This window comes from Protobothrops mucrosquamatus, unplaced genomic scaffold, assembly GCF_001527695.2.
Source record: "Protobothrops mucrosquamatus isolate PMUCROS unplaced genomic scaffold, P.Mucros_1.0 scaffold677, whole genome shotgun sequence".
NCBI lineage: Eukaryota > Metazoa > Chordata > Lepidosauria > Squamata > Viperidae > Protobothrops > Protobothrops mucrosquamatus.
Window position 1 is genome coordinate 269,802 of NW_015386964.1, and position 21,073 is coordinate 290,874.

Consider the following 21,073-nt stretch of genomic DNA (forward strand, 5'->3'; position numbering starts at 1 on the left):
GGAATTCGTAAGAGTTCTTTCGTTTTCCACAAGACCATGGAATTCCAGAAGTATATATCTTACTATTTTTCTTTTAATTTATCAGACCTAATTTGTTAGGGAAGATGTCCTAGGAGGATCGTTTGATCTGAGTATCAGATATAAATATAATAGTTGGAAACATCTGTTTGGACTGCATCTGTCTAATGGCAAAGGACATGACAGAATATTAATATTCATATTTTGTGTACAAATCAATTGAAGGAAGTTTGAGATGTAGATGGTTTAATTAAAATATATGAGTCATTTGTTGGTTAACATCGTGTGTTTATTGAATAAAGACTTTTTAACTATACATTGCATCTATCAGTTCACTGTATATTTTTTATAGTTCAAGTAGACGAGAAGTCTGAATTATCAGATTTTTCTATTTCACTCAAGCTGAGAAGCTATGATTAAAGAGAGGCTTCCTTGTTTGGTCAGATTTTATAACGATTTTATAGGCAGGCAAAAACTCAGTCATATCTTAGTGTGGACAAGTTCTAACTCAAGTGTCCAAAGAATTCAATTTGCTAGTATTTGAAGTCCAGTATAATCCAAGAGGTAAAAAAAAAGGTTACTCTTTTGGCTTTTAAGCAATTTGTTATGTGGAATTTATTCATTCATTTAGTTAGTTAGTATCCTGCCTTTATTAAAATTCACTTTTTACAAACCTGCAATCCCTTAATTTCGGGTAGAGTCGGGATGATTGGATGGAGCTGAGCGTTTACTTGCCGGATGCTCTTCCTGACGCCATGTGAAGTTTGTAGCAGATATTTTTTCTTTGCACCCTAAGTGAGAAACATCTGCCGCTACCTAGGCTTGAACTCTCAACCTTCCAAGTGGGAGGTGAGCATCTTTAGCACTAGGCCATCATGCTGCTTGTATCCTGCCTTTATTATGTTTATAGATAATTCAAGGTAGTGAACATATCCAGCACACCATCCTCCTCCTATTTCCCCACAACAACAACCCTGTGAGGTGGGGTTGGGCTGAGAGAGAGAGAGAGAGAGATTGGCCCAAAGTCACCCAGCTGGCTTTCATAGTCTTCCCCTTTCAAGCCTGGTGCCTTAACCACTAAACCAAACTGGGTCTCCAATATCTGAATGCTTTGAATGTTGTCTGTTTATCTGGCACTGATCTTGATGCTGTTTTTTCTTGTTTCAGCTCTATGTAGCCAGTGAAGCGGTCCTCATTGCACTAGTAGGAGCAATACCACCTTATCACTGGGATCTTGAAGGAATACTAGCTAATCATAGCCATAGTAATGACACAACTATTGAAGAAAACAACTTTAGAAAGTGGCTTCTAACAGCCAATTGGAGTGACCTTCATAAATATGTACATTTTAACAGCAATTTTACTTCAATAGCCTCTGAGGTATGAAGCATAATAATTTCTGTGGAAAGGCTGAATATTATAACTTTAGTATTAGAACCTGGATATCATAAGCAGCAATGTTAAGCTTTTGGACAAAATAAAAACAAAAACAGTAATATGAACCTTGTTTCAGAGGCAACTAAAATGTCCCAGAGTAGTGACTGAGCTGTTAATAGATAGAAACTTAGTGAAGGATGAAAGAAAGGACCATCTGAAAAAGCCTTTATTTTCCAGTAATCATCATCACCAGTGAGGAGAGGAAAATCCTTAGCCATACATTGTCTAAGCCAAAAAGAACTTTTCCTATTGTCTTCACTGTCCCTTCTGGAGAGTTTCAGTTGTCATGCCTTCCTTGATGCATTTCAGTGTAGCAATTGTTTTCTCAAATCCCTTTGTTTTCTCTTCCAATAAAAAATAAACATTCATTTGCACTAAATGCTGTTTGCGTGTTCCTCAGACAGGAAGACCAATATCATACACATTTTGAAGGTCATGATGTTTTCCTAATTCATGTTACTTTGACCCTTCCTTGCTGTCTTCTATAAGCACACTTCCATGCAGATCTTTCCTGTTTGCATTCTATAGTTATGAGCTCCCAGAAGTTGCCTCTCTGGGTGAGTAATAGTCTGAGTCAAAAGAAAATAGGAAAGAAAGAAAATAAGAAATATGAAAAAAATGCCTCCCCTTGATCTCCAGTGCCAGATTCCAGTTTGTTTTTTCTGTTTGATCACTTGCCAACTCTCATTGAAGGTGTGACACCAAAGACACTGACTCTTAGCTCTGATGATTTGACCATAGTGGAGCAGCAAGATATACATTTTTAAAAATTTATTCTGTGCCTCCTCTTTGTTTACAACTCTGCCTGTTCTGCCTATCTAAATGATGCTAGTTTCAAATAATTTCCTTCTGCCTTTGTACCACCACCCCCAACACAGAATGCTCTTAGACACTCTTTCTGATAGGATGTTGCTAGGTACTAGATTTTGCCTATCCCTGTAATGCATTTCCAATAAATATATATTGCTTCTGTTATAGTTATAACATCTGTTTCACTAATTATTGTTCAAGCCAGATAACAGCTGTCAGGAACATTCTCTTGCAAATGTAGAATCTCCAACATATCCTATGTCTGCTGCCAGTATGAAAATGGAAAGCCCCCGGCTATTGCCTCCCCACAGCCTGCTCTGCCCACCACTGCCATCCTCGGCCTCTTTGGCCTGGAGCTCAGCGCAGCAGCAGCAGCAGGAGGAGATGTGAAAGTGGGATGCCCCCAACCACCAGTCTGCACTCTCTTGCTCACCCACCCACAGCAAGTTGTCCCCATGGCAAGTTAGCTGTGTGGAGTTGTCCTGCGGTGTCTTGGCAGCGATCTGGTGGTGGTGAGCTGGCCGCAGTGAGTTGTCCTAGATTCACTCTAAAAGTCAGCCATTAAGTTGGATGTCAGTCTCTTGGTATCAGAGCAGAAATAGTATTCCCTCCTCATTGATATAACAATCATAGTACTCCAAGATTTCTATTGAACAGCTTTGATCAGCAAGGATGAATTGTTATTTTGCAGAAGTACATAAAAGTAGTTCGATAGCAAATGAATAGTTTTTGATGAACGAATTTAGCTTGAAAAAGCCTTGACAAATAGAAAGTAAAGGAAAGCATAAATAAATGCAACTGTAAACATTGTTCACTGAAAAACATCAACTCCTATTCTCTTTTATGGAGAGTTTGTTCATTTAACTTGATAGTTTCCTGGATTATCTGATTATTTATAGTCAACTCTAGAAAATTGAAAAGACTGCCCTAAAATCTAGGAAAGTTAACCCTCAATCTAAAAGGCAATTATGTTTTTTGTCAATCTCTTTTTCTGGAAAGAATGAAAGAGTTAAGTTATTTCAGTGACTACTTGTCATGGCTGCCTCTCTCCTATCCAAGCTTCATGAGCTGACAACCTGGCCTTAGCAAAGGGGGGGGGGAGGAAAAGACAGTTTGAGTGGAATGGTTGGCATTACTGTTCTTGTCAGTCTCCAACTCTACTCAGATCTCTTTGGAAATCAATTTGTGTTAGGTGTTGTGTAGCCATATTCTAGATAGCCCTGCCTGCAATTCCAACAGTTGTAGTAATGGCAGTGGTTAGTTTATTTTCCAGGGGATCTGATAGCCAATACAATTCTAAACATGTATTAAGCATTCTTTCTGAAACCTTAAGAAGAACCTTTAGGATTTTCCCCAGCCCTGGAGCTTCATTTGAATCTGACTCTAGAGTTTGAAGGTCAGTGTTTAAAAGAATATTTGCTGTCTTAATGGCTCTGTGGTTGAGCATAAGAATGCAAGTGAGGATATTGAATGAAACTTGATGTGATAAACAAATTCAGATCCTTTTCAGTTTGCATCAGGAATGTCAACCTGCTCTTTTCTATTGTTTTTAGATACCCATCTGCCAAATAGAATATCTGAAAAATGAAAGATGGAAGATTAGTTTTGAATATGGTTTAGTTTTCCTCTTGTTGAAAGATATAGTACTTCTGTTAAGTTCCATTAGATTCTGCCTAACATTCTCTTTTCTATCCATAGTGGTTTTTAATTGGCAATACTTCATATAAGATCAGTGTTGCTAGTTCATGTTTCTTTGGTGGTGTGTTTGTTGGAGTAATTACTTTTGGACAACTATCAGATCATTTTGGGAGGAAAAAAGTCTTTCTCATAGGTAAGTTGTGTTAGAATTTAGTAGAAAATGTTAGTCTTCTCTGTTTAATATTTGGAAAATATGACCAAGAAAGCTGAGTAAATCCTCAGGTAGCCAAATTTAATCTGCTTTTTTCAAAGGAGATCCCCTTGTTGAGGGATTTACTATTCTTTATTCCAATCCTTAAGGTACCTTCTTGCAGATGGAAGGGAAGGGACTTTTCTCTGATATGTGTGTTTGTGGAAGAAACAATGTGTAGCAATTGAGAGTTCCTTTGGTTGACTATTCCCTCCAATGGATGATAACTAATTTCTCGAGCCATCACAGAAAAACAGTTGCTGCCTCAGAACTAGAAAGCTACATGGGAATATCCTACTGAGTAATGTACCTAGAAATACCTACACCTAGAAATGAGGTATCCTAGTGGACCACACTTTAGTATGAATCAGCAGTGTTCTACGGCTACCAAAAAAGCAAATGCAGTCCCAGGCTGCATCAACAGAGGAAAAGCATGAAGATCACGAGACATGATAGTATTTCTCTATGCTGTACTAGTATAGCCACACTTGGAATACTGTGTCCAGTTCTGGTCACCATACTATAAAAAAAGATGCTGAGACCTTAAAAAGAATGCAAAGAAGAGCAACTATGATAATAGGGGATCTGCAGGATAAATTGTACAAGGAATGGTTAAGACAATTAGGTATGTCCAGCCTAGTGAAGAGAAGAATTAGGGGTGACAGGACAGCTATTTTCCTGTATATGAGGAACTGTCACAGAGAAGTGTGGGTTGACTTATTCTCCAAAGTACCTGAGGGTAGAACAAGAAGCAACGGATGGAAGCTTGTTAAAGAGAGATCCAATCTGTGACTAAGGAGAAACATCCTCACAGAACAATTAACCAATGGAACATCTTGTCTCCCAGAGTGGGTGCACCATCCCTGGAAGTCTTCAAGAAAAGATTGAACAGCCATTTATTTAGGATGATATAAGATTTCCTGCAATGGGTTGAAGTTGAAGATCTCCCAACATCCCTTCCAGCCCTATGATTCTATAAATATTGTTACTCAAGAGTACCCAGATCAGATCAAATGAGGTGATTTCCAATGTGTAGAAATGGAAATCACTACAGATAATCCTTGGTTTATGACCATTCAAAAGTATGGTGACTCTGAACAAAGAGATTTATGATTGGTCCCTGAAACTATGACTTTGCAGCACTCCATTGTTCAGATGATCAACATTCAGCCACTTGGCAACCTGTCCACACTTATAACCGCAGAAGTGCTACAACTTTCCCCACCTGCTTATCTTCACATCTATACCTTTTTGGTCACCTTGCACAGTGGCACTCCTTGGCATCAGTGGTAGGGTTGGGGCTGAAGTTGAGGCCTGGGTCCTTTACCAGTCTTGTCCAGCTGCCCCCAGACCTCTATTACAATCCCATTGCCACCACTGCCACTGAGAAATGCTGCCTCAAGCCCCACACTGTAAGCAGCCTTCTCGACTCCACCAGCATGGTTCTGCAGCTGTTGTCATCCTGCAAGGCAGGGTGCAGGGCGTCCAAAAGGACAGAGATGGGGGCAATAGACAGTTGGAGACTGTTGAAGGGGAATCAGTCTCTTACCTTAGAAAAACCAAGGCTTTTGTCTGGGAGGAACCTAGCCCGAGATGGCTTTGATTGGGGTGAGTCCTCACCTAATAACTAGTAGAATTTGTTTAACAACAACAACAAGGAGTGCTGGGATTGCTGTTGCTATGTGATGTGGTCGCGTGATTTCACATTTTACAACTGCATTAGCAACAGATATTACAATCCCAATTGTGGTAAATTAAGGATTACCTCTGTAAGACAGGAGATAAATATTGATTGTATAATTATATTTGGCTTCATAGTTCAGTCAAAAGATACTTAAAAGACTTCCAAACATCAAACATTTTTAGTTTTAATCAAATGTGGTCTTTAAGTTTTTTCTTCTTTTTCCACAAAATGTGTCTTGTGAATTTTCTTAAAAGTTAATCTGAAACAATATACTTTCATTCAGAACTGAGATTAGTAAATAGTGCCTGCTATTTTTGAGTAACTCAGTGCATTTTAATGAAATACCAAAGAATTTTGTTTTATAAGTGTGCTTGATTTTGGGGGAAAAACCCAATAAAACCAGCATTAAACACTATCAAATAATTCTAAAGGATTTTTTTCCCTTTCTCTTCTAGGTTTTGGCCTTGACATTCTATTTGCTGTTGCTAATGGATTTTCTCCTACGTATGAGTTTTTTGCAGTCTCTCGTTTCTTGGTAGGAGTAATGAATGGTGGAATGTCACTGGTTGCTTTTGTCCTGTTGAATGAATGTTTGGGAACTGCTTTTTGGGCATTGGCAGGTACAGATTTAATGGTTAGATCTTTCAGATTTACTCTTGTAGCAAATACTCAAGATAATTCAGTAGTACTTAAAAGCTACTTCACATATTAAAAAATTAGAAAGTTTGTCTATGCATGTATAATGTTAATTTCATAATGTTTAATCATGATGTTTGATTCTGTGCTGATGAATATCCTCACCCAGAACCTTCATATAAATATTAAATAAGAGCTGGGATATAGTTTGAGCCTGTGGTACTCTCCAAAGCAGAGGCCTGTGACTGGAACTTTGTCCTCCTCCTACACTGACTGGAATCCACCTCCAAAAAAAGAACCACTGGAGAACCATGATCCCCTGCTCCCTGCCCCCTGAATTGATCCAACTACCATGGTCAATGCTATTGAAAGCCACTGAGGTATCAGGATGCCCAGAATGGTTACATTGCCCCATTCAGGGTCTTCCAGAGGTTATCCATGAAGGTGTCCCATGCCATCTTAGTTCTTAACTTGATGTGATATCTGACTGCAGTGGTTCCCAATAATTCCCTTTCTCCAGAAACCTTAGGGCTGTAAATATACCACTTTCTTGGCAACCTTCCCCAGAAAGGGAAGTTGGAGACTGGATGCAAATTGTTTGGTATTGTATTGCTGGGCCCAGGAATGACTTGGGTGAGATATAATTAGCTTTGGCTTCTCTCAGTCCACAAATAGCTGACTTGTCCCCTTACTATCTAGTGGAGTTTGTTTCTGAATAGATTTTCTGTTCAGATGGTCTTATTATTCTTTAATCCTGCTTGTAAAAGGTTTCAATATAGTCTTTCTATTTGCCTTTGTTATAGATGTGTGATCTTATATTCATACCTTAGTTGTAGGTTTTTTCATTGATTTTTCTGATCTTAAAAATGTATTTCATTTTCCATATTTTACTCTATTTCTTGAAGTTCTTGATTGAGAGCTCTTTCCATTTCCTTTCCTGCTGAACACTCTGTGTCTACAGAGTCTTGCTGTATTGTTCTTGTTGCCCAAATCCTTTATCCTCTTGCCAATGAGGGTGATCCTTCTAGAAGCTTATATTTTGTCACCATTACTTTCATTAGAGAGCTCCCTCACTATGTCAAGATGGTAATGCCCTCTGAGATGTATATTGTCCACCTAATTGTGCCATTTAGTAAGAGCCATTTTGGCAGCTCTAGTTATGGTCATTAAGTGAGGTGCATGTGGGTCATTAAGCAAGGATTTCATGTGATCCCAGCTTCCCTATTGGCTTTGCTTGTGGTAAGCCAGTAGGGAAGATTGCAAATTGCAATCACATAATTGTGACGTGCTGTGTTTGCTAAAACTCAGAGGGCTATCTCTTATTCAGTGCTGTCATAAATTTGAACAATTACTGAACCTGTAGTCATTATACAAGGACCACATGTAACATTTGCATGTAATAAATACAATTCTACCCATCACTATAGCAGATTTGCCAAAGTGATATTTGGGGATGGCATATTTGGTTTAAACTAAATGTAGTAAAGTTCTGTGGTTGTGGATCTTTGTGTTTTTATATCCTCTGAATGTGCATCCTTCCCATCTCTTGGACTTGTTTCTGCTTCTGTCTTAACTTGTATCCACTGCTGTTCCTATTGCATGTTTCACACCTGTCTTTATTCTCTTTTTGATCTTAACCTTTGATCTTTGCTTTAAGCTATCTGCTCCAGCTCTTTTCTTAATTGTCTTGCATTTTCTTTCTTCCTCCTGTCGCCTACTATTTTAATTCTAGGAGCCTAAGCCCTGCTTTTTTGAAGGATCCCATATGAGCTCAGTTCATAATAAATGTTTATGGCAATGGATTTGGAAGAATCAGATAGGGGTTTTATTTTATTTATTTTGAGATTGTGTTTTATTTATTTCTTGAGAAATTTCTTCTTTGTTTTTTCCATTTTTAAAATTCTTGTTATGTAGAAGTCCACCTTTTTGCCCTTAATGTGGCAGTCTAATTTTAGTGTGGCAAAATTTTATCTTGAGAACATTTTGAAACATAGTCCTGAAGTTGGAGTATCTACTAAGAATATATAATAGAAGAATAGAAGAATAGAATAGAGCTGGAAGAGACCTTGGACATCTTCTAGTCCAGCCCCCCACTCAAGCAGGAGAACCTATACCAGGGGTAGGCAACCTTGGCTCTTTTATGACTCATGGACTTCAACTCCCAGAATTCCTGAGCCAGCATAGCCAAGGTTGCCTACCCCTGACCTATACCATCTCAGACAAGTGACTGTCCAGTATACAGTAATAAATACTTAGAAATGACTACATTTATGTTTCTCCTAAATATATTTTATAATGTAGTTCTTTGACTATTTTAAATTAAAATATTTTAATAAATATTTTAATAAAAATAAAATATGTTAATGATGTTACATGAAGTCTGCAAAAAAAAACCCTATAATATATACGTTTACTTTTCTAATAGATTTATCTTAAATCCTATGTGTTCCCTTCTAATTCTTACTTCTGAAGAGAGATTTGAATGTTCAGAACATGTCAGGCATCATATGTTTATCTTATTTAATTAGTTCATTCTGGTTGCCCTCTATGCCAACATATTTGTGGATACTATAATTTACATAATTTGCTATTAAGATACTAATATCTACATAATAGGTTGTTTGAATTTTGGAATTTTGAAAATTCAAATTTTAAATTTTAAAAAATTACCAAAAATATTTGTACAGTACTGTTCCCCTTCCTGATAGTTGGGCCTTCAGTGCAGCCAGCTGCACTGAAGGCCCAACTATCAGGAAGGGGAACAGTACTGTACAAATATTTTTGGTAATTTTTTAAAATTTAAAATTTGAATTTTCAAAATTCCAAAATTCAAATTGAATAACAAGTGTTTTGTTGCTTGGTGAGGGGAAAAAAGAGGATCAGTGCTTGTTTGTTTCTATCTCTGTTAAAACAGATATGGAAAAGACAGAAAATAGAGTGGATTGGGCCAAGAGCATGTAAGGAATGGATAAGGAACAGGAGGTCAGGATCATGACAGGAAAGTGGTGGGATTGAAAATGTGGGTAAGAATGGAGTTGGAGCCTTGAGGAATTTAGATACAGAGAGATTGAAGAAGAAAAGTTTTCTGACTAAGTTGCTTGCATACTGTATACAGACGGGTTGGGGATGAAACAGCTCTCTCAAAATGAGAGATTTGGGTTGAATTAACTGACACAGTAAAAAGAGATTTGAAACTGACTTGACTGGCATACCTTCTATGGATTGAAAATTCTATTGGAGCTAAAGGTAATTCAAAGGAAAACTGTTCTGCTTTAGGAATCACACCTCCTTTTTGAATCATGGTCACTTTCCTGGCAAATTGTTTTCTAAGTTTGTCTATTGTGGGGTGCAAAAATAGGTTTTCTGAATTAAGGTCTGATTTTTATTCTAAGTCATGTTTCCTGTGTCAGTAATTGCATAGAATTAAGAGAGTGATACCAAGCTGGGGGGAATAGCCAACACTTTAGAAGATAGGCTCAAGATCCAAAAGGACCTTGATAGACTTGAACATTGGGCCCCATCCAGTAAGATGCAGTTCTCCAGCATGAGGGATGGATAATCCACTTGATTGGGTTTCCTAAAGTCCCTTGTACCCAATAAGACTAAGTCTGAGATAGCCACGCCTCCTGCCTGGCCGCACATGCCCAGTTCCGACTTAGTCTTACCCAGACAAGGCGTGTTGTTTCTCTGCTCTCCAGACTCAGGTTTTATTTAACTATTTTGGATATTTCTACCTTTCCCTCAATTCCTCAATTTAGTTTGTTTACTCCCCCAGCCCTCTGATCCTTTCCTCCTATCCTTTATTTGCTTTTTTCCCCCGTTTGTTTTTCCCTTATCTAGGGGATTGAAGGGGGGTTTGTTGGTTTGTGGGCCACTGCCTTCCCAGAGCCTGATAGACCTTATTGTGGTGTCTGGGAACTGGGGGTTGTGGAGTCCTTTCTCCGCTCGCCCCAGTTGATTGGCAGGGCTCCAAGGAGGCTACGGGCCTGCAAAATTCAGCCAGACGGAGTTCTTTTGATCTCTGGCTGCTGCCGTTTTGGCGCGGTTTTCCAGCGCGACTGTTCTTGGGGGTGCGCGGAGCTTCCGCTAAGGCCCCAAGCGGCGCGGATCGTCTTAGATTTTGGGGGGGGAGCTTTCTTCGATCGCGTTGCTTCCTTTTACATTTTAGGCTTGGGCGCGATCGTTTTAAGGGGAGCGTGGGACTGCGCCACAGCCTAGGCTGCGCAGATCGCCCTCTTTTCTCTTCTGAGAGAATTAGGAAAGCTCTCAGTACGGTGTTCTTTCGCTTTTGATTTTACAGCCCCATCACACAGCCACGTGGCCGGGGCCGCCATTTTGAATTGAGGCCTACTTTGCAGGGCTTTCTCCACGTGGCTGACATCCGCCATTTTGTATGGTGGCCTGCACTGCAGGGCCGGCGCGGGACAGCAGATTGGTCCCCACGTGACTGGCGGTCACCATTTTGCATCATTTTAAAAATCTGGTGAAGTGGGTGGCTGGTTTAGTTCCCCCCCCCTTGTCTTTTGGGGAGGGCAGAACCAAGTGAAATAATTCCCCCTGTGGTTCCCAGCCTTACCTATGTGACATTGCCTCTGGCAATACGCATTTTACTCCTTTTCTCTCAGACTGATCACCTTGTCTTTCATTAGGACGTGGGCCTTAAATCTGGGCCTTGTCCCTAGCCTGTTTGTTGTTGACCCACCCTCAGACTTTGTTCTGAAGGGTCTCAGGCCTAATCCTTGTTTTTGGATTAATCACCAGATTAATATTTCAGCCTTCATCAATCCCACCTTCAGTCTTGTGCTGAAGGGATAGAGGCTGTTTTTTTCTCCTTGGCAGGGGGGCTGCTTTGGTTCCGTCCAGCCTTTGCTACCTGGTTATCCCACCCTCAGACTTGTGCTGAAGGGATTCAGGTTTTTGTGCAAGGAGTTCATACTGGTTTTCCAGTCTGTTGGTTCTTTTCACTTGATACAACCATCTTCAGTATTGGGCTGAGAGATTTAGGGACACAATCTCCCTGATTGAATCTCAGGGGCGTTTTTTCACTGGTTGTCACCTGTCCTTTTCAACACTATTTTTCCTTTGCTACCTTTNCCCTGTTTAAATCTATTTTGGCCAAAGCCTCGGCTTCATCCCAGCTAGAGCCAGAACCTGAACCAGAACCCACCCCTTCCACCAGTCAGGTTTCTAATCCAGTGTTTGCTGAGCGCAGGATTACTCAAAAACACATTCCCTGTCCCCCCATTTTTACCAATACGCTAAAAAAGCAGTGGACTAATCTGGGTATTTCTCCAGCTCCTGGGTCCTCTGACAAAAAGTTGTTCAGTGTAGCTCCATCCCTGACTAACCTCTTGGAGGTTCCCTCTGTTGACACTTCCCTCACTCCAATCTTTTCCAATACCACGATTGCTGGGGACATGGCGGAGGCCTTAAAACCTGAGGACAGAAAATCAGAATACTCCCTCAGGAGGGCGCATCAGGCATCAGGGTGGGCAATAAAGGCTTCTACTTCTGCCTCCTTTTTCTCTCGTTCCTCTGTCACTTGGCTCCAGGAGCTTCAAAATTTAATCCCTCAGGATCAAGTTCGTGCACATCAAACTTTGGGGAAAGCGTTAGCGGCTATTGAGTACGCAGCAGATGCTACATTGCATGCTGCCAGTTTTTCAGCCAGAGCAATAGCAGCCAATATTTCAACCAGGCGCTTACTTTGGCTGAAGCAATGGAAGGCGGATTTAAAATCTAAGAGTCGTTTGTCCACCGCTCCTTATTCTGGTGGAAAGCTATTTGGAGACGCCCTGGAGCCATATCTAGTAGAAAATAAGGACAAAAAGAAGGTATTGGCTCATCAAGGCAAGAGATCAGATAGAAAGCCTACCCCCTTTTATCGAAGACAGGGATTCAGGGGCAACAACCAGGGCTCTACCTGGTCTCAACCAGCACGCCCATTTACCCCAAAATCGGACCGACAGGCGGAACGTTTTGGGACCAAACCCAGGCAATTACAACAACAGTCTAAGCGGCCCTTTCGAGGTGCGGGGGGCCGTCCCTATAGGAGGAATAAGTGACTCTGGGGAAGGTCCCCCCATAGGAGGTCGCCTCTCCCTGTTCTCTCGAACATGGGAGGAAACTACCACAGACACCTGGGTTTTGTCTACAGTTCTTCAGGGTCTAACCTTAGAATTCTTGGCAAAACCGGCAAACCGCTTCATTTCTTGCCCAACCCCTTCAAACCCGTCAAAACGGGCTCTCATGAAAGAAGCCATTACCCATCTTCTCACAATACAGGCAATAGAACCTGTCCCCCCCGATCAACGGGGAAGGGGATTTTATTCAATCCTATTCATAGTTCCAAAAGCCTCGGGAGGATGGAGGGCCATTCTGGACCTAAAACGCCTAAATTCTTATCTAGTATACAAAAAGTTCAAAATGCAAACACTCCAATCTATTCTGGCCAGCATAAGGAAAAACGACCTCCTTACGTCCATAGACCTCAAGGAGGCGTATCTTCACATTCCAATTTTTCAATCACATCGCAGATTTCTCAGATTCTGTTACGGATCTTATCATTATCAATACAGGGCACTTCCGTTTGGCCTTTCATCCGCCCCNTGTTTCACCGGTCTCAGGAAGTGGTGTTGCCAAGTTTTTGTCCTCGCCCATCTAGTGACTTGGATCGCAGATGGCACACTTTAGATGTTCGCAGAGCACTTCGCGTTTATATTAAGAGGACATCTTCTTTCCGTAGATCTGAGGCTCTCTTCGTCTCATTCGCTCCGACATCAATGGGTCTCAAGGTCTCTTCTACCACTATCGCTAGATGGATAAAGGCTTGTATTGCTAGAGCATATCAATCACAATCATTGGCTGTGCCGTCACGTATCACAGCTCACTCTACTCGCAGCGCGGCTACTTCTGCTGCCTGGGCTACTCAGGCGCCTATTGGCGACATCTGTCGGGCGGCGACTTGGTCGTCCCCTTCCCCATTTATCCGTCATTATAAAATAGATAGTTTTGCTTCTGCTGATGCTGCCTTTGGCCGTCGTGTATTACAGTGAGTAGTTTCATCTCCTCCATCACGTGCCCCGTCTGTTAACCCTCCCTAGGGACAGGCGAGCTTTGGTATGTCCCAATCAAGTGGATTATCCATCCCTCATGCTGGAGAAAGGGCGTTGGTCTTACCTGAACGCCATTTCTCAGCATGATGATGGATAATCCACCCCCGCCCCTTTTTTCTTTCTTGGGTTCATGGGCACGGTGATAGGGGTCTGGAGAACAACACGCCTGACTTTGTCTGTTGCTTCGCCTCCATCGGAACTGGGCATGTGCGGCCAGGCAGGAGGCGTGGCTATCTCAGACTTAGTCTTATTGGGTACAAGGGACTTCAGGAAACCCAATCAAGTGGATTATCCTTCATCATGCTGAGAAATGGCGTTCAGGTAAGACCAACGCCCCTTCAGTGGTGAGAAAAGTAAGGTCCTGCACTTAGGCAGGAAAAACCAAATACATAGGTATAGAATAGGCCAGCGGTAGCCAATTAATTTTCCCAAGAGGCTACATGAGAAATTGGGACTGTTGTGGAGTGCTGAACAAATAGGGCTATGTGTGTGTAGGCGCACACAGTCATGTACATACGTAAATTGAAAAAAAAAATAGTCTCCAAAATAAAAGCAATGTAGTTGTATTGTGTGCATGGTGTATACTTATTTACATTTGATTTCTAATTTTCAATTGACTTATAGTATGCAGTCTGGACAGGGACAGCCAAAGAGCTGTATGTGGCCCGGGAGACACAAAACAGAATGGGACAACTTGCCACAGCCAACTTGTCACGGCCAACTCGCCATGGCCAATTCACTTCAGCCAACTCACCATGGCCAGCTCGCACCGTGGGACAACTCGCCACGGGACAATTCAACAATTCAATTTAACTATTTAAATAAAAAATTATTTAAATTTTTGTCATTCACATTTCATTCTGTCCCTCCTTTTGCATCCTTTCTTTAATGATTCTATTCTACCATTTCTTTGATATCGGTGTAACTCTTGTCCCGCAGCGAGTTGTCCCATGGTGAGTTGGCCATGGTGAGTTATCCTACAGTCAGTTGGCCGCAGCGAGTTGTCCGTGGTGAGTTAGCTGTGACAAGTTGGCTGCGGTGAATTATCATAGGCCCTGTTAAAAATCCCAGGTCTGAAATAGGCGGCACCTGGCTCAACATAAGTGACTGTGAGAGGGATCTAGGTGTCCTAATAGACAACCACTTAAGTATGAGCTAGCAGTGTGTTGTAGGTGCCAAAAAAGCCAATGCAATCCTAGGCTGCATCAAAAGAGGGATACTTTCAAGACATTGAGAAGTGATAGTATCACTTTACACTGCACTGGTGGGACTACACTTGAAATACTGCATCCAGTTCTGGTCACCATGATACAAAACAAAATGTTGCCACTTGGGAAAGTGTGCAGAGAAGAGCAACAAATGACAAAGGGTCTGGTGGCTAAATTGTATGATAAACAGTTGAGGGAGCTAGGTATGTCTATTGAAGAGAAGGATTGGTGCGGGGGGACATGATAGCTGTCTTCCAATACTTGCAGGGTTGTCACAAAGAAGAGGGGATTAAATTATTCTCTGGGGCACCAAAAGACAGGACAAGAAAGATCCAACCTAGAAGTAAGGATAAATTTTCTGACAATGAGAGCAATTCATGAGTGGAATAGCTTGCCTCCTGGGATTGTAGTTTGGCTGGGATGGTATAAGGCTACTGCACTGAGCAGGAGGCTGGACTAGAAGACCTCTGAGGTCCCTTCCAGCCCTATGATGCTATGAATTGTTGGCGTTCAGGATACCATTCTTGATGCCCTTCAGGTTGTCCTTTAAACTTAAAGTAACCCTGAGAAAGGGAACAGAAGCCAGATAACAAAGTGAAAAAATATCGGGACAGGAAGTGAAAAAGGGTTATTTTTATCATAGTGAAGGAATGTAGATCAGGGTGAAAGGAAGATGAAGGTGCTAATCACAAATACTGGATTTGGGTGATTATTGCTAATATAAAAGCCTATGCAAATGTCTAGTCCAACCTCCTGCTCAGTACAGTAGCCTACTGTTGATGCATCTTTGCTATCTCCTATAATCCAGTTTACAGTCTTGGTCTAGTTGGCTAGAAGCCCAGTGTTCACTAGTTTGGGATTTTAAGAAAGAAACTTTGTATTAAATCTCAACTGCTTTGGTTCATATTATAGTGAATAATCCCCCCCCCCCGACAATATGTTAGTGTCTATGACAAGCATTTTGAATGTTGAAATATGCCTATAAGTTATAACAGCCTTTTTGGATGGCATCTACCATTTTTCAGAGTTTTGAATGTTCTTTATCTCTGCATATTTGTTCACATAGTCTTCTCTGCCTGTGTATTAAATCATCACTTTAGAAGTCACTACAAAATTATCAATAACACTTTTTCCCTATCTGCATTATAATAGGATCACTCGGTTGCCTCTTCTTTGCTGTGGGAATTGCACAATATGCTTTGTTAGGATATCTTATTCGCTCCTGGAGATTATTAGCAGTGGTGGTTAACTTGGAGGGAGCTCTAGTCTTTCTCCTTTGTCTGTAAGTTATATACCTACATTATTTTGCTAAAATATGAATAGCATTTGTCACTGAATAAAAAAAATAGCTGTTTGTCTTCCTTTCAGCTTCTTCCATCCTAATTTCTCTATACTTGAAAATAATTTTGGCTCTTCTCTTGGTATTTATCTTCTAAATTTCTTTGACTTAATATTCTCCTTTTAAGTAGTTTCCACTGTTATACCTAAACTGTACTGTCTTGAATCTAGAAACAAGAGTCAAGAGGTGATTATCTGTACCATTTGCAACACTGCTACTTTTGACACTGACTAGGGCGAGCCTGTCTTCACAGCTTCTTGCGTTGAACCTACTCTTTTTTATATATATATATATATCCAGTTTGGTTCATGCGAGTTAGTTTCATATCCCGTTTCAAAGTTGTGGAAGCTGAAGCACCCCCACAGTCATTTGCCCTTATCACCAACCACAGGGTTTCTGCAGTGCCACCTCTCCACTCTCCCCTCTATCCCACACAGGCCTCGTGCTTGCTTCCAACCCATCTCTGCTACTGATCATCCCACCCCACCCTCCAATATCCCTGGGCCACTTGGCTTTGTCCCAGAAGCGGATGCAATTTTCTGAGCAACCGCAATTAAACAGCAACCTTGTCTCCCAGCAAGTGGCTTTCCTACTGTGGCAGTGCTCATCCCAGCCTTTGCCTGTCCCCCACTCCAGGTCTTACCTATCTGCGGTTGCCTGGGATTTCAAAAGAAAGATAAAAATTCACCAAAATCTTAAGTGGGGGGAGGACTTTAAAGAAGGGAAGGAGAAAGGCTTCCTTTGGAAGCATATGCACACACACAAATACATCTCAAATACTTCCTGCAATAACTGAAGGAAGGCGTATGTGTTAGTCTCTGTTTGTGTGTTGCCTCCCCCCAAAGATTCTAAACAGGTTCAAGCCTGTTTAGTACTTGGATGGGAGACTGGAAATACCTGAATCTAAGACAGCTTTGGAAGTTGAAGGAAAATAACTTCCCAGAAAAAGGCTGTAGTGAACTGCTTGTATATTGCTGCCAAGAAAATTTCATGGATGTGTCAGTGCAGTCACCAAAAGCTGAGTTTAACTTTTTCTCACTACGCTAAATTACTCTGAAAACCTCAAAGTATTTGTTCTGTTTGTTTGTTTGTTTTTCAAAGCTCAGTCCAAAGAAAAACTTATGCTTGTTTGAAAGCATCAGCCCACATCCCTCTTTCACGCTTAAAGTAATGAAAGGATAAAATGTAAACATTTGAATTAAAACTAGTAGTTTACTTAAGCAATTTGCATTCAGAAGAAATTAATTTCTTCTTATTCCAAGTTTAAATTTATAAAAGCCCCTGGTATCAGAATGGAAACTTTATTGGGAGAATATTTGAAAAAAAGAAAATTGTATTCCATATACTTGTTGTTTAATCTGTCTGAACTTCAAATTGCTTAGATATGAGAATGAAATAAAGAAAAAAGGACAGTTCTGATTAAGAATAGTTAAATTTATGAACAACCATTTCTATCTATATTGTTGAAATATGTTTTTTGAACTGGGCATCAACATTTGTATGCCGCTCTTTCTCACAATTATAGATGGCTTACAGTGAACAAAATAATTTTTCTGTAAAATATTCATAAAATTGAACAACTAAAATTTACAACTATTAATAGAGCTACTAATAAAACTGATCTCCCATCAGGCAGATCTGAATACTCCCCTGAAGATTAATTGTGCTACATCCATGGTTTTGATTATATTTCAGCAAGCTGTGACAATATTCAATTTTTCTGTCTTCTTGCTTTCATATTGCCTGAAATTTTCAAAATTTGGATTTGCATGTTAAACATATTTCTTTAAATGTTTTAAAACAGTTGCATGTTGGAGTTCAAGTGCTACATATTTGCAAACTTGTTCTTATTTATTCATAAGATCATGTTTATTTTTAGCTTAATATATGTGCATTGTCAACGGTGGGACAAATTGAACTGAACCCATTTTTCATTTTATCTTTGTTGCCACAGTTTAGTGTAGAGATTTTAAATGAAGGAGGGGGGATGTTAAGTTTCTCAGTTAGCCATAACAATACTTATGTGTGAAAATCAAGGTCAGTCCTGATAAGAGTTTTGGCAGGCTGAAACGCTGGGAGGAGAGCCGGTGTTTTGAAATAATTGGTGAATGTGATTTATGACAGCAATTTGGGGTGGGAATTGCAACTTGCTACTTTGTAGCCTGAGGGAGGGGATTTCAGTCTTGGGTTTACCTATGTAAGTGCCAATACATTGTTTCCTAAATAAAATGTATCTTTAAGGAAAAAATCTTTGCCTTGAAGTTCTTTTAAATGGTTTCATCTATCGGAACCATAACATGCATAATATGTGCACCAGCATGAAGTTTTTACTAGTAAAATATCCCTAATGCTCTTAATGAATGATTATTTTCTTCTAGATTCATTCCTGAATCACCTCGTTGGTTATATTCACAAGGTCGACTCCATGAAGCTGAAGATTCTCTCTACCTCATTGCAAAGAGAAACTACAAGCCCAAGTGCACTTTTTCACTTAAACTTCCAACTGCATGGATCTGTAAGCAGTCTTGTAGTATTATGGATCTGTTCCGATATAAGATCCTTTTGGGACGTACTCTGGTCATGCTATTCATCTGGTATATATGCTACTTTTTGAAAATTATCTTGGAAGTGCTGCTTTCTGTTATTGAAATATGCCATAAAATAGTCATGTAATGCTTTGGGGGCTGTTGTAATTTATTGTTTTTTATTGTCTCTGAAGTTCTTAGTTTGAAATCATTTACTTAAGAAAAGGGTTGTGGCAAAACTGAGTGGATTTGGAATATAATGTAGACAATACTAAAGATGATAATTTATTGTGAACATATTTTTGTTTTAGCCATGTTGCTATGGAAAACATTGAAGTGTAAGAATGCTAATTAAATTGTAATTCATCCTAATTTGCTATTTCTTGTTACGTATAAGATTGGTAAACTTTTCAAACATATCAGTCCTTTTTAATTCTTAATTACAATACCTCATCCCCTTCCAATCAGCTGGAAATTACTGCTAAATTTGATCATTTTTGTTACTGAATTTCATCAGTATGATTTTGGGGTCATGTTATGCTTTGAGTGGAGATGGAGATGAGGATTTGCCTCCTAAAACCTTTACATATCTATTCCTAAGCTTAAATCTACCCCAGAGCCAATCCTTAGCATATATGTTCAAGATAGGGTAGGTATATAAAGTCAAATTGATTTGAGGGTGCATAAGATGTAGTTCTAAGTGCTGCAACACAGAGCCATTTCATATATTGACAGAGAAGGCTCTAATGAATTGAAAATGGCAAATATGTTATGCTACACACACACACACACTGAAATTCTGAAAAGTTATATAAAATACTGTGAAACAGTTACTTTCTGCCATTTTACCTTGCCATTGCTAACAGGTAACCATAATGCTAGCATTAGTACCTAACCATGATATTGTAGTTCGTTAGCCAAAGTTTATTTTGTTGAAAGATCAGTATAGAACAAAACAGTTCCAAACTGTTAAAAGCAAAATAGGAGGACCAAACCCAAAACACAACCCAAAAGAATATAATTGTTGCTATTGTTACCACTAACTCTCAAGGACCAAAAAAACCCCAGAATATTATTTGTCTAAAACTAAGACATAAAGCCAAAAATCCAACCTAGAAGTATATTAAAAGAAAACAGAATAAAGTGACATTTATCTCCATATACTTGATGATGATGAAGAAAAAGAAAAAGAAGAAGAAGAAGAAGAAGAAGAAGAAGAAGAAGAAGAAGAAGAAGAAGAAGAAGAAGAAGAAGAAGAAGAAGAAGAAGAAGAAGAAGAAGAAGAAGATGATGATGATGATGATGATGATGATGATGATGATGATGGTATCCATTCAGTCATGGCCGACTCTTGACAATTCTTATTAGTATTGTTCAAAAGTTAGGCACAAGTCAGGCTTTGAGCTTGCTTCCCACCACACTTGGCCCCACACCCTCCTCTCCATCCCTGATCACCTGTAGTGAGTGATCTCAGAGATTTCCAGAACTCCAGACTCTTGGAATTGTGGCTGCTCTGAAAATGGCTATCTCAAGATGCAGCTGGATTACTTAGGGATGAAGTTAGAGAACATAGAGAACACACTCTATGCCATGCTGCAGAAAGCTCCAGAGTTGGGCAGCTATGCCCCTTGCCTCTCCTGATATTACATGTGCGTCTACTTAACAATCCCATAATTCATTTGTTAAAACACTCTATCAAACTTTACCTGATAAATTTAATGACTAGATGATCTATAAATGAAACCAAAATTACTTATTTTGTCTTTACTGTATTATCTGCCAAGTGCACTTCTGAATATAATTCACTCTTAAAATCTGAAACTTTAGTATTCATAGCACATATTTTGGGGCTTGTGATTTTGGAAATATAATGTGTTATGAGGGCTGTGAGCTGAAGATTCCTGAGATAATTTGCATGTGATTTTTATTTAAAAATTGAAGAGTTACGAACTAAAACAAAAATTAAAATATAAAAAAGCTAAATATATGCTATAATTTGAAGCAATCATCAGAAAATACACCAAAAGAAGCCAGGAGCTTAGTTAAAAACAAGTGCCTTAAGCAATTGACAAAAGAAGTCACATTATTGTATAAAGAAAATTGAAAAGCTATTCTGTTTTCAGTGAAACAAAACTTGAAAAATATATTACATATTTTATTGGAACAAACTTCTTCATAGAAAAAATGCTGTTCCAGCTAGTCTCTCAAGCATTATTTATTTATTTATTTATTTATTAAATTTATATACCGCCCTATCTCCCTTGCGGGACTCAGGGCGGTGAACAGGCGATACTAAAAACCACAATAATAAATAAATAGTTTGTTTTAAAATCGAATTAAATAACAGGCCTGTTCTAAAAACACACCCGTAAAAAACCCCCCACTGAAACATAATCAAACTACGCCAGGCCGG

At 39.7% G+C, this 21,073-nt stretch overlaps 1 protein-coding gene across 1 annotated transcript in view; it reads left to right on the forward strand.

The window, feature by feature from the left end:
• The window catches only part of SLC22A15 (solute carrier family 22 member 15), a 43,000-nt gene that overhangs the window by 3,914 nt on the left and 18,013 nt on the right, over positions 1-21,073 (forward strand). Inside the window, exons 2-6 of the mRNA XM_015818079.1 lie at positions 1,186-1,398; positions 3,964-4,096; positions 6,293-6,457; positions 15,949-16,078; positions 18,514-18,729. Of these exons, the coding sequence (XP_015673565.1) occupies positions 1,186-1,398; positions 3,964-4,096; positions 6,293-6,457; positions 15,949-16,078; positions 18,514-18,729 (857 nt within the window). The remainder of the gene's footprint in view (positions 1-1,185; positions 1,399-3,963; positions 4,097-6,292; positions 6,458-15,948; positions 16,079-18,513; positions 18,730-21,073) is intronic.